Source organism: Phocoena sinus, chromosome 10 (assembly GCF_008692025.1).
Source record: "Phocoena sinus isolate mPhoSin1 chromosome 10, mPhoSin1.pri, whole genome shotgun sequence".
NCBI lineage: Eukaryota > Metazoa > Chordata > Mammalia > Artiodactyla > Phocoenidae > Phocoena > Phocoena sinus.
The window spans coordinates 90,237,144-90,254,958 of NC_045772.1; the positions used below are offsets into that span (position 1 = coordinate 90,237,144).

The 17,815-nt window shown below is 39.9% G+C and overlaps 1 protein-coding gene across 1 annotated transcript in view; it reads left to right on the forward strand.

The window, feature by feature from the left end:
• Positions 1-1,349: 1,349 nt before the first annotated feature.
• SLC15A5 (solute carrier family 15 member 5) overlaps positions 1,350-17,815 on the forward strand; it is a 90,777-nt gene continuing 74,311 nt past the window's right edge. The window contains exons 1-2 of the mRNA XM_032646771.1: positions 1,350-1,710; positions 11,125-11,341. Coding sequence (XP_032502662.1) covers positions 1,350-1,710; positions 11,125-11,341 — 578 coding nt within the window. The remainder of the gene's footprint in view (positions 1,711-11,124; positions 11,342-17,815) is intronic.

Genomic DNA, 17,815 nt, shown 5'->3' on the forward strand with positions numbered 1-17,815 from the left:
CACATGAAAAGATGTTCAACACTGCTAATTATTAGAGAACTGCAAATCAAAACTACAATGAGCTATCACCTCACACTGGTCAGAATGACCATCACCAAAAAGTCTACAAATATTAAATGCTGGAGAGGGTATGAGGAAAAGGAACTGCTACACTGTTGGTGGGAATGAAAATTGGTGCAGCCACTATGGAAAACTATGGAAAACAATATGGGTTCCTTAAAAAAGTAAAATAGAGTTACCATATGATCCAGCAACCCCACTCCTTGGTGTATGTTCAGAAATGACAAAAACCCTATTTGAAAAGATACCTGCATCCCAATGTTCATGGAAGCACTATTTACAATAGACAAGACACGGAAGCAACCTAAGTGTCCATCGACAGATGAATGGATAAAGAAGATGTGGTATATATAATATATACACAATGGAAATTAGTCAGTCATAAAAAAGAATGAATTATCATACGGCTGCTTTTTCAGCTTAATTTGTGCTCTTCTGCTTTCCGAAACAGAATGTTAACATCCCTTCACCCAGCTGAAGGGTCAGGGTGATACCAGATCCAATATTGCCCAAAGCATGTGTGGGATAGTTGCTGTACCCCTGTTGCTGACTAATAAAGAGTCAAATAGTGCCTTTCACTCTGATTTCCTCCGAGAGGCTGTTCTACAAGCCTGGGGTCAACTTAAAGGAAGACGGGTTTTGTTTAATATTTTCTCTTTTCATTAGTGCACTTAAATTACTTTCTTGCAAACTCTGCTTGTTACCTAAATGTACTAGCACTTTTGTTACCTAATTAGCTTTCTTATCAGAATTCCAACCAAAAATAACAAGAAATTTAATAATGATAAGATATCCTGCCCCCTCAAAACAGATTTCCTTTCACGCTTTATCTCTTGATACTGTTCTGGCTTGTTTAATTAAAGTATCAGAAATTATTAGACTCAAATTATTTCTTGATCTAGTGCTCAAATTCTCCTGAAAAACTGCTTCTTCTGCCTCCGTATTTAAACTTTATCAGTGTGAGGCAGATGAGTTTCCACACGTATGCAACTGGATTCATGTAATTCAATATAAATTTGGAGGAAGAGCCTAATTTAGCCTCTAAGTAATTAGACGAACAAATCAGATTTGGCTACACTGAGCTACCATGGTTTAAATACTCATGTCTCTTTTCTTGTGCTCTTCGATCATCAAAATGACCAACACTAACGTGCAAAAAAAACGTATGAAACTTAGCATGGAGTTGTGAAATTCAAAGCAAAGATCTTATTTATTTTTTCATTAGAGGAGTGGGGGAAAAATCACCAAGTTCAAACCACGAGCATAAGTAGTCTTCAAGGAGGGTAGTCATGTCTGTTACAGGCTTTAAAAACACCGATGAGAAAGTACCCTTAAATCACAGCATTGAGAAGGAGAAAACTATAAGACATATTGGTTATTTGTCTTCATCATACTCTGTGAAAAAATTTCAAGTTGGAACCTGTTTGCTTCTGGTGGAGCTGTGTGAGAGGTTCACTTTCTTTGAAGTCGTCTGCAATATGATCCCCTTTTGCACCGTCAAGCTTGGCTATCACAATTACCAGGCCGCCATTTTGAACTTGTGTTTTATTGGAACGTCAATCCTTACCCCGGTGTTTGCAGGATGGCTTGCTGATGTATGTCTAGGAAGAAACAAACTGGTACAGGTTTGCTTATTTCTGCATTTTCTAGGTGAGTGTCCACTTCTGACTGGATTGTTTTACAACTTATTTTAGTGGATTTTTATTAGAACGTTTGATTTATGCTATACCCCCTCTGGTTTTAGCATAAGATGTAATAAATGAGCTAAGAATGTTGCTTCAATTTAGTTTATTCTCTGTATTATTTGAGGGATACTACTAAGTGTGTGTGTGTGTGTGTGTTAGAGGATGCTTTGATACTTTTATCATTGCACTGATTATATTTTATAATTATCTCTTCAAATGTCTGTTTTCTATACTCTGCAGAATTCCCTCCTTTCCCCCCTTCCTACCACAAGCCAAAATTTGTGACAAATTCTATGTGAAATATGAAGTTCATTTGCTTCACAACTAAAGTGAAGTGTGCTAAAAAGTTGTTTTGAAGTACATGTAGAAACGTTTTCATCAAAAGGTGGTCTTTTAATTAGTCATATAATAATTAAGATTGCACTTGAAGACATGATTTCCATATTATGAAGTATGGCTACATGCTAAAAAATGAATGAATTTAACGCTACACTGTGCTTCTTTACATAACAAAAAAGAAATAGATCTACAAAAGTTTGGGAGTGACGTGAGTGCAAGCAATGTTGGGGAAATATCAAATTTGTTTGATATGGAATAGAGATCAAGTTGATGAACAGTCTAGAAATTTAGGCTGGGAAGTTCAGGTTGCTCTTCTAGACAAGAAGGAGTTACTGAAGATATGAACACATTTGTGAAATGCTTCAATAAACAGGACTGACAATCACAGTGAGAGGTTAGAGAGAGAACAGAAAATCTCAGGATGTTGGTCTAGGTGATGGAGAACTGTCAATCCAGGAAAGAACATAAAACCATAAAAACTCGTCAACTATGTAAGGTCACAAATATGATGGAAGGACAGAAATTAACTCCAAGTTCTGAGCTGAGGAACTTAGGTAGGCAGTTCATCAAAACTGACCAGTGCAGCAGAAAGGCAGTTTTGGGGGACAGGGGAAGTGAATGAGGAAGTGATGGGTATCAGCTCCTCAACCTACACACAATTCCAATCAGATGGTAAAGTACCATTCACTGAATCGATCAGAGCATGATTCAAACTTGTAAGCTTCTTCATTGTTTCAGTTCCATGAAATAAAAACTAAGTCACTGCATGGCAAATATTTGTTCACCATTCCATAAGTGTTTCTCATTGACTACTCTGTGCTAGACATTGTTCCAGGATCTGGAACCCAACACAGGAGAAAGCAGTCTCTTTTCTTATGAAGTTGACTTTCTGATGTGGGGAGAGGGAAAATCAAGTAATAAATAGCTATCATGTTGGGTGGTAATGTGTGATAATGAAAAAAAAGCTGGGGAAGGGGACAGGATGGACTAGAGAGTGACAAGGTGGCTCTTCTGTGTCAGGGAATGTTTTCTGATGAGAAGACATTTAAGCATGATTTACTCTTCTTCACTTGGTAGCAGGCCATGTCAGTAGCATTAGGTAACTTCTTGTTTAACGTGGTGATTCCCATCAGTCTGAATTCCTGTGTGAGTCATCAGACTAGGACTGAAGTCCCAACTTAGAATTTGGCAAACAGAAGGCAAGTCAATTCCACGACCATTCAGTTTCCTACTCAAAGTTGTTTCCTGGTGTCCCCCACTCATGGATGTCATAAAATTCCAACCAGTCACTAAGTATCAGAGGTTCCATCAAAAAATGTGTCTTCTGTCTGTATTGCTACAACCTTAGCTCAAAAATGCAGCCTTCATCTTCTTGACCATTACAGTGGCCTGCTTACTGGCTGTCAGTCATCAGTGTGACCCCAATGCTGTTTCTACCAAAAAACACTGACTTCCTAAAAGAATAAATCTATACATTGGCTCTATTATCTAAAATGTAAAAGCCAATTTTATAAGAACCTTTAGAACCTGTCCCAAATTTACCTCTCCAAACTTCTGTCTCAGTACACGACCCCAATCAGGCGGAACTTCTCCTCACGGGCTTCCCTACTTTTCTAATGTTACATCTGCTCTTTTCTCTGCCTGAAATTGTCATTTTCCTTTATCTTTCCATCCCATATCCGAGACATGAAAACTCCTGGCCCTTCCTTCAAGATTCATGTAGTGGGAGGCTTCCAGGAAGATGGCGGAAGAGTAAAACGCAGAGATCACCTTCCTGCCCACAGATACACCAGAAATACATCTACACGTGGAACTACTCCTACAGAACACCTACTGAACGCTGGCAGAAGCCCTCAGGCCTCCCAAAAGGCAAGAAACCCCCCACGTACCTGGGTAGGGCAAAAGAAAAAAGAAAAAACAGAGACAAAAGAATAGGGACGGGACCTGCACCAGTGGGAGGGAGCCGTGAAGGAGGAAAGGTTTCCATACACTAGGAAGCCCCTTCACGGGCGGAGACTGCGAGGCGCGGAGGAGAGCACAGCAACAGGGGTGCGGAGGGGAAAGCGGAGAGATTCCCGCACAGAGGATCAGGGCCGACCGGCACTCGCCAGCCCGAGAGACTTGCCTGCTCACCCGCCGGGGCGGGCGGGGCTGGGAGCTGAGGCTCGGGCTTTGGTCGGAGGACCGGGGTTGGCGGCGTGAACACAGCCTGCAGGGGGTTACTGCGCCACGGCTAGCCGGGAGGGAGTCCGGGGAAAAGTCTGGACCTGCCGAAGAGGCAAGAGACTTTTTCTTACCTCTTTGTTTCCTGGTGCGCGAGGAGAGGGGATTAAGAGCGCTGCTTAAAGGAGCTCCAGAGACAGGCACGAGCCGCGGCTAAAAGCGCGGACCCCAGAGACGGGCACGAGACGCTAAGGCTGCTGCCGCCACCAAGAAGCCTGTGTGCGAGCACAGGTCACTATCCACACCCTCCTTCCGGGGAGCCTGTGCAGCCCGCCACTGCCAGGGTCCTGGGATCCAGGGACAACTTCCCCGGGAGAACGCACGGCGCGCCTCAGGCTGGTGCAACGTCACGCCGGCCTCTGCTCCTTTAACCCCGTCCTGTCTGAGCGAAGAACAGACGCCCTCTGGTGACCTACATGCAGAGGCGGGGCCAAATCCAAAGCTGAGCCCCTGGGAGCTGTGAGAACAAAGAGAAAGGGAAATCTCTCCCAACAGCCTCAGGAGCAGTGGATTAAAGCTCCACAATCAACTTGATGTACCCTGCATCTGTGGAATACCTGAATAGACAACGAATCATCCCAAATTGAGGAGGTGGACTTGAGAACAAGATTTATGATTTTTTCCCTTTGTGTATGTATGTGTATGCTTCTATGTGAGATTTTGTCTGTATAGCTTTGCTTCCACCATTTGTCCTAGGGTTCTATCCGTCCGTTTTTTTTTGTTTTGTTTTTTTAATTTTTTTCTCTTAATAATTATTTTTTTATTTTAATAACTTTATTATATTTTATCTTACTTTATTTTATTTTACTTTATCTCCTTTCTTTTTTTCCTTCCTTCCCTCCTTCCTTCCTCCCTCCCTCCCTTCTTTCTTTCTTCCTTTCTTTCTTTCTCTCTTTCTACTTCTATTAATTCTTTCTTTCTACTTTTTCTCCCTTTTATTCTGAGCCGTGTAGATGAAAGGCTCTTGGTGCAGCAGCCAGGAGTCAGTGCTGGGCCTCTGAGGAGGGAGAGCCAACTTCAGGACACTGGTCCACAAGAGACCTCCCAGCTCCACATAATATCAAATGGTGAAAATCTCCCAGAGATCTCCATCTCAACACCAGCACCCAGCTTCACTCAATGACCAGCACTCCACCCATTAGCAGAGTGGCTGCCTAAAATCGTAACAAGCCCACAGACACCCCAAAACACACCACCAGACGTGGACCTGCCCACCAGAAAGACAAGATCCAGCCTCATCCACCAGAACACAGGCACTAACTAGTCCCCTCCACCAGGAAGCCTACACAACCCACTGAACCAACCTTAGCCACTGGGGACAGACACGAAAAACAACAGGAACTACGAACCTGCAGCCTGCAAAAAGGAGACCCCAAACACAGTAAGATAAGCAAAATGAGAAGATAGAAAAACAGCAGATGAAGGAGCAAGATAAAAACCCACCAGACCTAACAAATGAAGAGGAAATAGGCAGTCTACCTGAAAAAGAATTCAGAATAATGATAGTAAAGATCCAAAATCTTGGAAATTGAATAGACAAAATGCAAGAAATATTTCACAAGGACCTAGAAGAACTAAAGATGAAACAAACAATGATGAACAACACAATAAATGAAATTAAAAATACTCTAGATGGGATCAATAGCAGAATAACTGAGGCAGAAGAATGGATAAGTGACCTGGAAGATAAAATAGTGGAAATAACTACTGCAGAGCAGAATAAAGAACAAAGAACGAAATGCCAATAAAATGGACAACCTGGAAGAAATGGACAAATTCTTAGAAATGCACAACCTGCCAAGACTGAATCAGGAAGAAATAGAAAATATGAACAGATCAATCACAAGCACTGAAATTGAAACTGTGATTAAAAATCTTCCAACAAACAAAAGCCCAGGACCACATGGCTTCACAGGCGAATTCTATCAAACATTTAGAGAAGAGTTAACACCTATCCTTCTCAAAATCTTCCAAAATATAGCAGAGGGAGGAACACTCCCAAACTAATTCTACGAGGCCACCATCACCTTCATACCCAAACCAGACAAGGATGTCACAAAGAAAGAAAACTACAGGCCAATATCACTGATGAACATAGATGCAAAAATCCTCAACAAAATACTAGCAAGCAGAATCCAACAGCACATTAAATGGATCATAAACTATGACCAGTGGGGTTTATTCCAGGAATGCAAGGATTCTTCAATATATGCAAATCAATCAATGTGATACACCATATTAACAAATTGAAGGAGAAAAAACATATGATCATCTCAATAGATGCAGAGAAAGCTTTCGACAAAATTCAACACCCATTTATGATAAAAACCCTGTAGAAAGTAGGCATAGAGAGAACTTTCCTTCAACATAATAAAGGCCATATATGACAAACCCACAGCCAACATTGTCCTCAATGGTGAAAAACTGAAAGCATTTCCACTAAGATAAGGAACAACACGAGGTTGCCCACTCTCACCACTCTTATTCAATATAGTTTTGGAAGTTTTAGCCACAGCAATCAGAGAAGAAAAGGAAATAAAAGGTATCCAAATCGGAAAAGAAGAAGTAAAGCTGTCACTGTTTGCAGATGACATGATACTATACATAGAGAATCCTAAAGATGCTACCAGAAAACTACTAGAGCTAATCAATGAATTTGGTAAAGTAGCAGGATACAAAATTAATGCACAGAAATCTCTTGCATTCCTATACACTAATGATGAAAAATATGAAAGAGAAATTAAGGAAACACTCCCATTTACCATGGCGACAAAAAGAATAAAATACCTAAGAAGAAACCTACCTAAGGAGACAAAAGACCTGTATGTAGAAAACTATGACACTGATGAAAGAAATTAAAGATGATACAAATAGATGGAGAGATATACCATGTTCTTGGATTGGAAGAATCAACATTGTGAAAATGACTACTACCCAAAGCAATCTACAGATTCAATGCAATCCCTATCAAACTACCACTGGCATTTTTCACAGAACTAGAACAAAAACTTTCACAATTTGTATGGAAACGAAAAAGACCCTGAATAGCCAAAGCAATCTTGAGAATGAAAAACGGAGCTGGAGGAATCAGGTTCCTTGACTTCAGACTATACTACAAAGCTACAGTAATCAAGACAGTATGGTACTGGCACAAAAACAGAAAGATAGATCAATGGAACAGGATAGAAAGCCCAGAGATAAACCCACGCACTTATGGTCACCTTATCTTTGATAAAGGAGGCAGGAATGTACAGTGGAGAAAGGACAGCCTCTTCAATAAATGGTGCTGGGAAAACTGGACAGGTACATGTAAAAGTATGAGATTAGATCACTCCCTAACACCATACACAAAAATAAGCTCAAAATGGATTAAATACCTATATGTAAGGCCAGAAACTATCAAACTGTTAGAGGAAAACATAGGCAGAACACTCTATGACATAAATCACAGCAAGATCCTTTTTGACCCACCTCCTAGAGAAATAAAAATAAAATAAACAAATGGGACCTAATGAAACTTAACAGCTTTTGCACAGCAAAGGAAACCATAAACAAGACCAAAAGACAACCCTCAGAATGGGAGAAAATATTTGCAAATGAAGCAACTGACAAAGGATTCATCTTCAAAATTTATAAGCAGCTCATGCAGCTCAATAACAAAAAACCAAACAACCCAATCCAAAAATGGGCAGAAGACCTAAATAGACATTTCTCCAAAGAAGATATACAGACTGCCAACAAACATATGGAAGAATGCTCAACATCATTAACCATTAGAGAAATGCAAATCAAAACTACAATGAGATATCATCTCACACCAGCCAGAATGGCCATCATCAAAAAATCTAGAAACAATAAATGCTGGAGAGGGTGTGGAGAAAAGGGAACCCTCTTGCACTGCTGGTGGGAATGTAAATTGATACAGCCACTGTGGAGAACGGTATGGAGGTTCCTTAAAAAACTACAAATAGGGCTTCCCTGGTGGCGCAGTGGTTGAGAGTCCGCCTGCCGATGCAGGGGATACGGGTTCGTGCCCCGGTCCGGGAGGATCCCACATGCCGCGGAGCGGCTGAGCCTGTGAGCCATGGCCGCTGAGCGTGAGCGTCTGGAGCCTGTGCTCCGCAGCGTGAGAGGCCACAGCAGTGAGAGGCCCACATACCGCAAAAAAAAAAAAAAAAAAAAAACTACAAATAGAACTACCATATGACCCAGCAATCCCACTACTGGACATATACCCTGAGAAAACCATAATTCAAAAAGAGTCATGTACCAAAATGTTCATTGCAGCTCTATTTACAATAGCCTGGAGATGGAAACAACCTAAGTGCCCATCATCGGATGAATGGATAAAGAAGATGTGGCACATATATACAATGGAATATTACTCAGCCATAAAAAGAAACGAAATTGAGCTATTTGTAATGAGGTGGATAGACCTACAGTCTGTCATACAGAGTGAAGTAAGTCAGAAAGAGAAAGACAAATACCGTATGCTAACACATACATATGGAATTTAAGAAAAAAAAATGTCATGAAGAACCTAGGGGTAAGACAGGAATAAAGACACAGACCTACTAGAGAATGGACTTGAGGATATGGGGAGGGGGTAGGGTGAGCTGTGACAAAGCGAGAGAGAGGCATGGACATATATACACTACCAAACGTAAGGTAGATAGCTAGTGGGAAGCAGCCGCATAGCACAGGGAGATCAGCTCGGTGCTCTGTGACCGCCTGGAGGGGTGGGATGGGGAGGGTGGGACGGAAGGAGATGCAAGAGGGAAGAGATATGGGAACATATGTATATGTATAGCTGATTCACTTTGTTATAAAACAGAAACTAACACACCATTGTAAAGCAATTATACTCCAATAAAGACGTAAAAAAAAAAAATAACAAGATTCATGTAGTGTTCGTTGCCAGCTCCTCTGTGCTCAGCCACACTCTGATCATACCCAAGTGATTGCATTTGCCCCATTATAATTGTCCACCTGCATGTGTGCCTTCTCCGATTGATGCATTCGCTCCTGATGGGAGGAACCAGCAGACCCCCACCACCTAGCAAGAGATACGACACATCACGGTGCTTTATACAGAGCTACCAAGTACAGGTGTGCGGACTGCGCACTGCACAATAGCACACATCAACAAGGAATCTTCTTATCTCATATGTCAATGACTTGTATTTTTATTACATCAATTTTACAGTAGATAGAAATAAAGTTTTGACCTATTGCAATCAGTGTATTATGACATTTTTCAAAAGATGGAAGTAAAGTGCCTTTCAAATTTACACAAAGGTACCACTAAAAGAATTTGTCTTTAAATAGATGGCTGCTGCAAGAAGCAGTTCTTCTGTCCATCCTCTTTGGATAACCTTAGCCTAGCCAGGCCTCACGTGACACTTCCAGAGATAAAAACTGAGTGGCAGAGAGAGAGAGAGAGAAGTTAGCTGCACATCTGGCTCACCTTAACAGGAAACATTTCAAACTCAGTAAAGGGCCCACCCGCATGGTAAATCAGTCTGTTACCAAACAACTATTAAGGGCATGCATTCTTCACATTGCAAAAGCCACTGTATGGGAGATGGAAACATTAGGCCCAATTTTTGCCTTTAATACCCTTATAGTCTAATTGAGAAAACTAACCACATAAAATGACTATATAAAAATTTATACCAAAAAGTGTGAATGCCAAGTTAATAAAACGGAGTTGAAAACTAACATGGAGAAGCCATTTTTCCCTAATCAAATTGACCCCCCGAAAAAACTGATTTGATCATGTGATAACAGGAATTTCAAGAAGACGGAGATCACAACTGGGTTACTCCGTAACACTGGGTCACTTAGCCTCAACAAACCTGTTTCTTTTTCTTTTTTTTTGAAAAATCAGAATTTAAAAAAAAAATCTGTCCTCTGTCATCACAAAGTTTTTCCAAGATCAAACAATGTAGTACACAGAAATGTTTTGCAAACTATAAATAGCTTAGCAAAAGTATGGAATTGAGTGGTAATTATTAGACAAGGAAAGTCTTCAAGTTTGGTCCCTGCAAGACGGAAGTGAGAAGTCAGCTTAACCTTCTTTTTGTTGGTTTGTTTTTGGGTTTGATTGAAGTCTGGTTGATTTACAATGTCGTGTTAGTTTCAGGTGTACAGCAAAGTGATTTCAACCTTCCTTTGTCATTCTCTCCTCCCTCCTTCCCACCTGTACTGCATTGCTCACCTCACACCCGTCCCCAGCCTTCTCACCTATGTGTGTGGCAAAGGAGTCTCCACGCCACTGCAGGAGAAATAAAAGGGATTTAAAAGGAAAAAGCGAAGTAGAAAAGGAAAAGAGAGGCTACGTTCTGCTCTAACTACAATAACGTTCTTCTTAAAACGTTCTCTTTAACAGGCTTCCGAGATGTCTGAGATCATCGCGGTTTCTCGCACTCTGTTGATTAAGAACAAATAACCCTTGTGAATGGTGGTTTTTCTCTGGGGGTGGGACTGCAAACATCTTTAGTGTCTCACATCAGGTATTTCTGAATTGTTTTAACTTTGTTAAAATGGACACGATTTGCTTGTCTGTTCTCTGAGAGATAGTTCAAGTCTGAGGGGAAAAAAACTAGGACTTTGGATTCATTAAAAACATATACTGAGGGAAATATTTACATTTAGGAAAATCGTATTACCTCCAGAATTGCCATGATTAATATTTTAATAAGACAATTGCATAACGAGGCAACGTTCAGAGGAAAAACCTTATTTCTGATGTGATTTGGTGAGTCAGTGGTCTATAAATATTTATTCCTTTTTTTTTTTTTTTCTCTGTCTGTAGGCTCTGCTTTATTATCTGTGGCTGCTTTTCCCTTGGAGGGTTTCTACATGGGCACTCACCGTATGATTAACAACACACCAAAAAAGGAACAGACCAGGCTGTTTCAGATGGTGGCCATCTGCCTCGGCACAGGAGGAATAAGGACCATTGTCTGTCCACTGGGCGCTTACAGCCTTCAGGAGTATGGATCCCAGAAACAAATGTCCTTTTTTAACTGGTAAGTAGCACTGGCTAGGAGAGAAAACAGGCATTCTCGGGAACAGACATTTCTCTCGCTTTGGGCATTTCTCGTTGCTTGCTCTCTGGTCCTGTTTTGATGATGGTTGTTCAGCCTTTGTCATTGATTGGGCTGGGTGACAAGGGGACAATACCTTTAACAATGACTCAGCCAGTAGTCTGGGAGCCTATGAGTCAGGTATAGACCAAAACAGTTTACCAGCACCTTCTTGAAGCACACTGATGACTTTATCCTTCAAGTAAACAAGTGTGAGATGGCATGTCCTACTGAACAGAATGTGGCTTTGGAGCCAAACAGGCCTTGGTGGAAATCTCAATTCTACTTCACACAGTTGCCTGACCTTGGTCAAGTCATTTCTTCTCTGAGTTTAACCATTTCTGAAGGGTTATAATAATACCTCTTCCTGCGTTTTATTAGAGGTAATAATATGTGTATTACTGGCATAGAATGTGGCACATAGTGGTAATCAATAAGCAGGAGATATTATTAGTTACGTCTACATTGTAATAGACTAACACGGCAGAGATTATAAATTCAGAAAGATGAAAAGGATGGAAGAAGTATTTTACAATTCATTAAAACATCAACCAGCATCTCTATTTAACATCCACTTCACCCCCAGCACCTGAAAGAATTTGTATTCCATGGAAATCAAACTACATTTCTATACATCTTTGTCTCTCTTAGTGAGTTCTTGTACAGTTTTATGTGTTTTCAAGGAACCAATTTTTATTATCAAATGCAAATTCAAGGAAAAATTGAGATTTTGATCTCAAGGTAGAGTATTTCAGCATTTAGTAGAGAATTCTGTTGTTCTTATTGGCATTCACCAGTTGATGTCAAATATATTGGAGATATATTGTCTTTTGCTTCCTCTTCTCTGTGAAATGGGTTAGTATCATTTTTCTAAAATATTTTGCCATTCCATCAATGTTAGCGATGGATAAAAGCAATGCACAGACAGCATCAGACAAAATGTTTAAAGAAAATTCATATTAAAAGCATTAAATGAAAAAAATTTAGAATAAATATTATCTAGGTATACATATAGCTATCTAAGACAGTTCCTTTTTCTTTGTTTTTCTTTCTGCTTTCTTTTGTTTCCTTCTTTCTTTCCTTCTTTCCCCCCCATCCTCCGACTATATTAATATTACAAAGCACTCAGGCCTATTTTGGATTAAGTCCAAACGTCAGAGAATAATGCAGTTTTACCAAAGGTGGAAGGGACTTTTTACTTCCTTACAGCAAATTCTGCCTCCTTGACCTGCCCAAAGGAGAAAGAAAAATCCTTCTTTTTTATTCTATTCGGAGGTTTTAATCCTTAATTAGCAACATCATTTTGATTAAATAAGACTCTGGAGGATTAAGACTAAAGAGCAATCAGTTGTTCTGAAAGATAGCTCTGGAGAATTTATTGTACTGTCGTCTTAGTCATTCAGAGTTGTGTTTAATCAAAGTGACATTTCTCAGTGTTGATTACAAAGGAGACATTATATGAATGAAATATTTCCTTGGGGAAACGGAGGGAACACCCAATGGGTTCGTGCTTTAGGACATTGGAAAGGCAGGGATGAGGAATGAGGTGAAAATGAATTTCTGTAGCCAGGCCAAATTTAGGATGAACACATTTCGATTGGGTTACTTATTATTTCCTGATTTCATTAAAATCTCTGATAAAGGAATCATGCAATATTTTTTAAAGTTAAGCACCGAGAAATGTGTATAAAGAACCAGGGTGTTATTCTTTAATGTGATAAGAGACTGTAGAAATAATAAGCCCCTTGAAGGCGGAATATGGTTGTTGTTTTCTCAGTTCAAATACTAAACTTTTATGAACAGCTGCTTGTTGCACTTTATAGAAATGACTGTTCATTCTATTCTTGTACATAACGCAGGGGTTGGTGGCAAGATGAACAGAGTCCCTGCTGGGCAGCCAGATAGCTGGCAGGATCCTGGCTCTGTCAGTTAGGAGTCTTATGGTTTTCGGCAAGTTCCTTCACCTCTCAAAAGCACAGAATGGGGATACCTTGGAGGGCTGTTGTGGAGTTTTTACACAAAGTATCCTAGCACATTATAGGCATTCAAATCAGGGTAATATGACTGTTATTATTAAATGACGAATAAATAAGTCATCAGCTAAAATCATTGTCCAACTTCTGGGAAAGAGGAAGGCCATTTAGGAGAAGGCCATCTTTAAAATGAGCAGCCCACTGATTTATAATCTATTTCTCCAAGTCAAAAATGCCTCTAGAAATTACAAGCTTGGTTAATATAATGAATTTCAGCAGTGTCTTTAAGAAAGCGACACAGCTAACTTTTGACCACTAATCTCTCCCTACAGAAAGACTTACTACTTTTCAAATTTTTGAATTCAAGTCTTTAGTAATATATTCTTTTTTTTTTAGGCTCCGGACGCGCAGTCTCAGCAGCCATGGCTCACGGGCCCAGCTGCTCCGCAGCATGTAGGATCCTCCCGGACCGGGGCACGAACCTGTGTCCCCTGCATCGGCAGGCGGACTCTCAACCACTGCGCCACCAGGGAAGCCCTAGTAATATATTCTAATTCAAGTCTCTACTACATATATTTTTCTGGTTTAACGACAGCAGTGCTATGCTTATTAAATCACTTATAAACTGAAAAAAAAAAAAAAAAGCAACACAGCACTTGAACCTATAACCACTTGAAGGCTGCATCCAGTTCTGTTTTCAGCACAGATGTCAGCTGTTCATAGTTACGGGACGCTTAATGAGATGTGTCATTGCATCTCTACCACCTAAAGCTTCCCAATGATCATGTGAAATAGTATAGACTGGAAGTCTAAAGCACTGAAAGCACCACTTCCGAGTAGAGCTGCCAAATGTAGGTGAGAAAACCCCTCCCAGCCAACATCACCATCTGGTACTGGATCTTCCTCGACTATGTACCTAACTGAAAGAATAAAGCTAAACTCCCTGAAATCAAGAGGCATAATAATCTGCCAACATCTCCTTGTGCCATCGTCCAGATCGGAACCCGGCTCTTTCAGCATTTTCCAAAATCTGACATGTACAATAAGAGTTACCATACTGGCGATCATCTAGGTAAATACACCTGTGCAGAATCTTTTCTGGAAACAAAATGAATGGTGAACAATTAAGTCTGTTCATGACCATAATTTTAAATCCTACCACAATTAACCTTAAATCTTGCTTCCTCATGTCTCTACTTATTTCACCTGATAATTTGCATGCCATCTGCATATCATAGTCTGTCGCTAACCAGTTACCAGAGTGAATTATACATTATTTAAAAGCTCAAATAGTAGATTGGCATAAATTCCTTGAAAAAGTCTAGAGACTGACTTATTCCATCCCAGAAATTTTGAATATCTGGTACTCAGTTTGACTCTACATAATATCTGTCTCATACTAAAGTGTTCTGATTTTTAAAAACTTGCTCAAATTTAGTATCTTTTATCTTGGGGAAACACTAGAAGTAAAAAAATTATTATCCCACAGCCTTTTTTTCAAAGCTGTTTTAATATTTACTTGAGTGCTGTTTGACAGCAGCGATTCTCAATCCTAGATGTCCAAGGAAGCCACATGAGGACCCTTAAAAATACTGATGCCTGGGCCCTACCACCAGAAGTTCTGATTATGTTGATTTGAGGTGGGCACCAGAGACTAGGATTTTTTTTTAAGCTGCCTAAGTAGTAAGGTTTGAGAACCACTGCTCTCAAGCAGCATTGCATGATTTTAAGAATCACTTGAGGGCTTTGTTAAAAAATGTTTCCCATGCCCTACCCCCAACCTCCTAGATCAGAATTTCCTGGGAGCATAGCTGGGGAACAAACGTGCATTTTTAGCAAGTGCTTCAGAATTTTGAAAACAGTTCCAGAGACATAAGGAAAGTGGATTCCATACGTGGTCTAGAAATATTCTTGAAAAGGAATGGAGCTAAACATTGAGGGAAGCACCTATTTCATACCAGGATGCTTCAGAAATTTTTGATGATTCCTCACAATTTTTACCATACTTAGAAATCTACCTGTTTGAGAAATTCTACCTACTCCTTGAGAAGAGAAATAAAATATGAATTTACATAATTCTGCAATAGTAAAATCATAATTTCAGCTAACGAAATCAAAACAGTTCACGGAACAGTCTTACTAGTACCCATTAATACAGGCATATCTCGTTAAATTGCTTTGCTTTATTGTGCTTCACAGTGACAAAGTTTTTAATTTTATAAACTTTTATAAATTTAAAATTTTGTAACATTTACAGGAAGTTTGCGGCAACTCCATGTCCAGCAAGTCTGTCAGCGGCATTTTCCCAAAAGCATTTGCTCACTTCCTGTCTCTGTGAAGCATTTGGTAATTCTCACACTATGCAAACTTCATTATTATTATATTTATCATGGTGATCTGTGATCAGTGATCTTTGATGTTACCACCACCATGCGCTGAAGGCTCAGAGGATGGTTAGCATTTTTTGCAATAAAGTATTTTTAATTAAGACATGCACATTATCTTTTTAGACATAATGCTATTGCACATTTAGCCCATTACAACAGAGTGTAAACATAACTTTTATATATACTGGGAAACCGAAAACTTTGTGCAACCTGTTATACCTCGGGGGCCTAGAACCGGACCCATAGTATCTCTGAGGTATGCTTGCACTCAGAATATCCTCTAAGTTGCATATACTGAGGAATAGCTTGTAAGTAGCTTTCTAAAAAATCACTAGACCTTCCAAAGTTCTATTTTCATGGGCTCTAGCCAAGTTTAACAAATGCTACCCACTCACCCCAATTACAACAGGCACCTCCTTCATTATCTTGGCCAGAATTGTAAACTTTCAGAAAATACACTCAGAATACCTCTCCAACATATAACCATGTAAACTAAAAAGTATTGGGGAAAGAAAAAAAAAAGAAGAAATTTCTTACATCTCTTACTGATCCTGCAGCCTGCTGCTTTGTTTTAAGCCCTGCTTGGTAGCTTTTAAGCTTGGTAGGTGCATCAGCAGGGACTTATTTATATCAATAAACACGCAGTGGTTCAAAGATCTTAAACTCAGGAAATGAGAAAATGATACACATTGTTAAAAAGAACAAAATTCAACGGCAGAAATTTGAAGACCTAATGGGCTTTATTAGCCGATTCATGAATTGGACAGCATCCCATCCAGCAACTACAAGGGTGCTCTGAAGGGTTGTACAAAATGGAAGGTTTTTATAGGAAGAAGGGTAGGGCAAGGGAGCTATTCGCAAAAGAAAAGGAAGCATTATTTTTAGGCCAGGGTATCTTCTTTTTGGGGAGGTGGGGTGGGGAGGGAAAGGCAAGGGTTTTACCACGTAGATTGCCTCTTCTTCTGGGGGATGGAGAGGGCCCACATGACAGATGACCTCATTGATGCCGACCAGAAAATTCCAGACTGGTTGATTAAGCTTACATTTCTGGAGAAGCTCGAAACTGCAATTAAGTCCTGTATCTAAGCCTAGGTTTGGTATCATAGGCTTTAGCACAAGTGATGCCATTTGGGGCCTGTGGTTTTCTCTTCAACAACATAAACAACTGTTAAAATTGGGATTTGGCAGAAGACAGGGGAAGAAAGACAGAAAGGGAACGAGAGCAAGTTAAAGGAGTGACACAGGCAGGGAGGGCAGGAGAAAGAGAGTGAAGCATTCGCCCCCAATATCTTAATTAAAAGTAAACCTTTTACTTTAATCATGCTGTCGATTCACCAAAATCAATTATCTTCCTTTATTAAGCCGTCTTTTCTTTAATAGCATTGTTGAAAAATATTTATAGATAAAAAGTAGGAAAAAATGATATAAATGACCTGATTTACAAAACGGAAACAGACTCACAGATTTCGAAAACAAACTTACGGTTGCCAAAGGGGAAATGTGGAAGGAGGGATAAATTAGGAGCTTGGGAGTAACATACACACACTACTATATATAAAATCATCAACAAGGGCCTACTGTATAGCACAGGGAACTCTACTCAGTACTCTGTAATAACCTATATGGGAAAAGACTCTCAAAAAGAATGAGTATATGCACATGTATAACTGAATCACCATGCTGTACACCTGAAACTAACGCAATCATTATACTCCAATAATTTTTTTTAAAAAAAGTAGGAAATGCAAAATTTCCTTCTGGTCCTTCTTTCTCCAAATTCATGTCAGCTAGAATATTCTTTGAAGTACTTCAGTGGGCCAGTGGTTATGCTAAAAGAAGCAATGATTGACAATAGCCATCCACCATGAAATCAGCGCCCCAGTGTTTCATTGACTCTTCTAAACAGTTCAATTTTGGCCCATTGAAGAACCACAAATCCCCTGGTGAATTATCTCAATATTTTTCAAGGCAGAATAAAATATTCTGTTTTAACTCTTTTTTTTTTTTTGCGGTACGTGGGCCTCTGACTGCTGTGGCCTCTCCCGTTGCGGAGCACA